Source organism: Octopus bimaculoides, chromosome 6 (genome assembly GCF_046866305.1).
Source record: "Octopus bimaculoides isolate indiv1 chromosome 6, ASM4686630v1, whole genome shotgun sequence".
NCBI classification, from domain to species: Eukaryota; Metazoa; Mollusca; class Cephalopoda; order Octopoda; family Octopodidae; genus Octopus; species Octopus bimaculoides.
In genome coordinates, this window is record NC_142933.1 from 93,188,454 (window position 1) to 93,193,601 (window position 5,148).

Consider the following 5,148-nt stretch of genomic DNA (forward strand, 5'->3'; position numbering starts at 1 on the left):
GATTTATTTTGTCGGTGTTTATGGTAATTCTCAATTTCCCTCCCCAAATTTTGTAAAACTGAAAACATACCAGGTCTTGTTAGGTACCAATACGAGAAACAAATACCGTAAATCCTCGAGTATAACCCGCATTTTCCCCCAAAATTTAAAGGTCAAAATCCCTTGAGTAAATACTTGTGAATTAGCTGGCGTTTTCTATTGCTATTCCTTATTATAAATATTGCGTAATGAAATCGGTTCATTCTATTTGAATAACCCTGCATACAGATTGGATGTCCACTTAGTGGTCATCCCTTTTATATGTATGAAATATAATTTTTCTGAATCTTCAGATTTTTTCAATATGCAAGGCCACTGGTTTAAATTGATATTAATCAAATTGATATCAGTTTTTTACCCTTTTATACACACACACACACACACACACACACACACACACACACACGTGGTATTTTGTCCCGTACTTATCTCTCATTATGTGTTTGCATATTTTTCAATCGTTGGTGATGTCCTGTTCTTACTCTCTTTTACTTGTTTCAGTCATTAGACTGCAGCCATGCTGGAGCACAACCTTTAGTCGAATAAATTGACCCCAGAACTTATTCTTTGTAAGCCTAGGACTTATCTATCGGTCTATTTTTGCCGAACCGCTTGGTGACGGGGCCGTAAACACACCAACATTGATTGTCAAGCGATGGTGGGAGTCAAACACAGACAACAAACACATACATACATGTATATATATATATATATATATATATATATACATATACGACGTCTTCAGTTTCTGTCTACCAAATCCACTCACAAGGCTTTGGTCGGCTTGAGGCTATAGTAAAAGACACTTGCCCAAGTTGCCACGCAGTGGGACTGAACCTGGAACCATGTGGTTGGGAAGCAAGCATCTTACCACACGACCACTCCTGTTCTTTGGTAATTTGTCCTGTACTTATCGCTCGTGTGTCTACGTATTTTTCACTCGTTGGTGATGTCTTGTACTTGATGCATTTTATATATATACTTTCCGTATTCCCGAGCGTCATACTAATACATCCTTTTGTTATTTACACCACCTGTCCTCGTCTGTTGTTGTTTTTTCGTATATTCTCCCATATATATATATGTAGTTCATTGTTCTAACGTCCTGTACCCTGATATGCATATATATACACATGTAGATGTAAGTATGTACATATATGTGTGTATACATGTATATATATTCTTTGTATTATTATATATATATATATATATATATATATATATATATATATATATATATATATATATACATACATATATATATATATATATATATATATATATATATATATATATATATATATATATATATATATATATATATATATATATATATATATATATACATACATATATATAATATAGATGTGTGTGCATTCGCTTTTCACGTAATAACGGCTTTACCAATTGCTTCCATACTTGTGATGCATGAATAATTTGACCTCGGACACATGTTAGAATCTTCATTTGAATTTTTTTTATAAAAAATTTTAAAAAAATATTGCTTGATATTTGTGATTTACTTCTTTAAAAAGGTTTCTCAGTGTCAACTTCCGGTAATGACGTAAAAACGGCGAAGTCTCTCACTCTATTTTAATGTTTTCATTTCAAGTTTTAATTCGCTATTTATAAACAACTACGATAAATTACTGAAAGAAATATTTACTGAGTTTCGGTTCAAGTTTTTAACGTGCTTTTATTTTTACGAATTTTTTATTACATGTTTATCTCATTCATTGTTTGCAATGTTTTCTCTCTCTCTCTCTCTCTCTCTCTCTCTCTCTCTCTCTCTCTCTCTCTCTCTCTCTCTCTCTCTCACACACACACACACACACACACACACACTCCAGGTTTGATTTCGTTATTACACAAGTATCACATTAAAATTTTGCAAATCAACATGGGGCGTTCAAGAATATTTTGCTTGAACTCGCTCACTTCGTTAATTTTCGTAAACATTATTTTATTTATTTTCTTTTTGTACGCCGTGTTCAGCTCTATGTATTTGTAGTCAGCCACACACGCACACGTGTGTGGCTGATGTTTGATACTGTATGTATATGTATCTGTGTGTACGTGTTTCTGTATGTGTGTGTATTCGTGCGTGCGGCCATTCCACAATCGTCAGAAAAAAGCGGAGGAATTTTCTTTCTTGATGCTCCTGGTAGCACAAGCAAAACATTTGTAGCATTGCTCCTCTCCAAGGTAAGGCAATAAAAATGAATAGCAGTTGCTGTACCATTGTCTGGCTTCGCTGTCACCATTCTCTCAGGAGGATGAACAGATCATTCTGCTTTTAAATTACCACTAAACCTGGTCACAAACGACAGTTCAATTTGTAACACAAAGATTCAGGTTCAGCAGAAGTGTTGTGCCAATGCCACCTTATCCTTTGGGTTGAATGCACCTTGTCACATAGAGATACAATGGAAGCTAAGACCTTAAAGCAGTGCTTCTCAAACTATCTGATGTGGCGTACAGGCAGTTTTTTCCAATGTGCCAGGGCCTGGTAATATTTCTTAGTAATATTAATTTATACAGGAAACAATATATATAATGAATATAATAAAAGTAGACAATTTTTTATCTTGTATTTATTTTATAAACTGTGGAGGCGCAATGGCCCAGTGGTTAGGGCAGCGTACTCGCGGTCGTAGGATCGCAGTTTCGATTCCCAGACCGGGCATTGTGAGTATTTATTGAGCGAAAACACCTAAAGCTCCACGAGACTCCGGCAGGGGATGGTGGAGAACCCTGCTGTACTCTTTCTCCACAACTTTCTCTCACTCTTTCTTCCTATTTCTGTTGTAACTGTATTTCAAAGGGCCAGCCTTGTCACACTCTGTGTCACGCTGAATCTTCCCCGAGAACTACGTTAAGGGTACACGTGTCTGTGGAGTGCTCAGCCATTTGCACGTTAATTTCACGAGCAGGCTGTTCCGTCGATCGGATCAACTGGAACCCTCGTCGTCGTAACCGACGGAGTGCCAAAAATTTTGTAAACAAATAATACAATATTACATAAGCATTTTATAATGTTTCTTTCTTTTCTGGAAGCTCTTGCTCCAAAAAATGATACAGTAGCAAGGATTAACTATGAATTAATGAATAAGATTCCAACAGTCATTAAGAAGTACAAATCAGTTGATTCAGTCCTTGATGAAAATGAAGCTGTCTATTACCCAACAGAGTTCCTTAGTTCTCTTGAGCCACTTGGAACACCTCCACATAAACTTTTTCTGAAGGTAAGAGTCCCAATGCTGCTTCTAAGAAATTCAGATCCTCCTAAATTATGCAATGGCACAAGGCTGACTGTGAAGACATTATCACCTAATATGACAGAAGCTACTATCATCACTGGATGTGCTGCGAAGGAAGAGGTTTTCATTCCAAGAATTCCAATCAAACCAACAGACAAGCCATTTGAGTTCAAACGAACACAATTTCCAGTGTGGCTTTGCATTGCAATGTCTATTAATAAAGCTCAAGGCCAGACATTGAAATCTACTGGCTTGCTTTTCTCATGGTCACCTTTATGTTGGTTGCTCCAGCGTAGGTAGTTTGCAAGACCTATTTGTGTATGCTCCAAACCAGAAAACAAAGAATGTTGTTTACCCAGAAGCTCTTACGTAATTTCCTTCAACATAAAAATGGTAAAATTTGTTTTTTCGTTTATTACCTCCAGGTATTGTTTTCAGTCGTGTTTGTTTGTTTGTTTGTCCGTGGACAAGATATCTCAAGAACTACTGGGTGGATTCGGATGAAACTTTCAGTGATGCTTAGCCTTGTGACTGGCACGGTCTCATTAGATTCTGGATTATTTTTTATATTTTCTTTATTTTACATGTATATAAAGTTTCACATAGTTCTCTTGTACATGCACACACATACACACATTTACTCACACATTTTCAGTTGAACATTACCATCCCATTTCCATTCTACACACACACACACACACGCAAACATACCTCTCTTTTACATATACATATACTCAGGCTTCAAACGCCGTTTATCGGCTTTTTCACCCCTTCCTTCGTTATTCATCTATCACCCCTCCTTTTCTCATTCATACGACGCTCTCTTTGCCACTTCGTTTCTTCTTTCTCACAGTCATTACTTTCTCTCACCCCTTCCCAGTCATGGCTATTACTCTCACTACTTCTCCTTCACTGTATTAGTATTTCATCTCCGCTTCCTTCACCTCTCATTCAATATACATATAAATGGATTACTTTTCCGTTTGAGAGCGAACGGGTCCATTTTTAGTATTCTCGTTTGTGGGAGCAGTCGATTTTATTTCAGATATTCTCATTTTTAAAAATCACCTCCGATTAATCGTTGAGAGGACGTTGATGTTGCGTTGGCGGAGGTTTGCGCTCTCTGAGTGCTCTTGTTATTATTATTATTATTATTATTATTATTATTATTATTATTATTATTATTATTATTATTATCATTATTATCATTAATATTATTATTATTATTATTATTTCGTATTATAAATTCGGAATTGATTTCCCAATTAAAGAATAAATTGAATTTAGAATAACAAATTCCTAAACGACATATTTTGCTTTTTTCTTCCAATATATAAAGAAAAATTTCATTCCCGGGCAACGCCGGGTGTTTCTATTAGTGTGTGTGTGTGTGTGTGTGTGTGTATATATATATATATAAAGCTTATAACAGATCACACATTTCTGTGTTCACAATGTATTAGCAACAAGTTGAAAACAGATGTTTGCATAACGTGTGAACGTAAAAATGTAAACACTAGTTGTAAACATGTTATCGGGCAATTGTTACAGACAAGATGAGTTGATGGAGAGATGAGATAGAGACGATGAGAGAGAGAGAGAGAGAGAGAGGGGGAGAGAAAACAGAGAGAGGGGAAAGAAAGAGAGAGAGAAAGGAGGAGGATGGTTACTTCTCTATTGCAGCAACAAGTGCAGCAGCAGCAGCAGTAGGAGACACTGCTTCCTCTACCCGCCTCTCTCTCTCTCTCTCTCCTTCTCTTACTGTCCATCTACCTGTTTCACTTTCTGTGTACGTTTGCGTGAGCGCGTATATTTGCGTGCGTGCATGTGTATGTGTGTATGTGTGCAC

General features: G+C 36.4%; 1 protein-coding gene across 1 annotated transcript; it reads left to right on the forward strand.

Annotated features, from left to right (window-relative positions):
- Positions 1-3,074: 3,074 nt before the first annotated feature.
- LOC149135303 (uncharacterized) lies at positions 3,075-3,599 on the forward strand. The gene has a single exon (XM_089353499.1). It carries the CDS (start codon positions 3,075-3,077, stop codon positions 3,597-3,599), a length of 525 nt encoding a protein of 174 aa, XP_089209625.1.
- Positions 3,600-5,148: the final 1,549 nt, after the last annotated feature.

What these genes read in the sequence shown, in the direction of transcription:
- LOC149135303 (XM_089353499.1), top strand. Translation starts at nt 3,075, where the DNA reads ATGTTTCTTTCTTTTCTGGAAGCTCTTGCTCCAAAAAATGATACAGTA.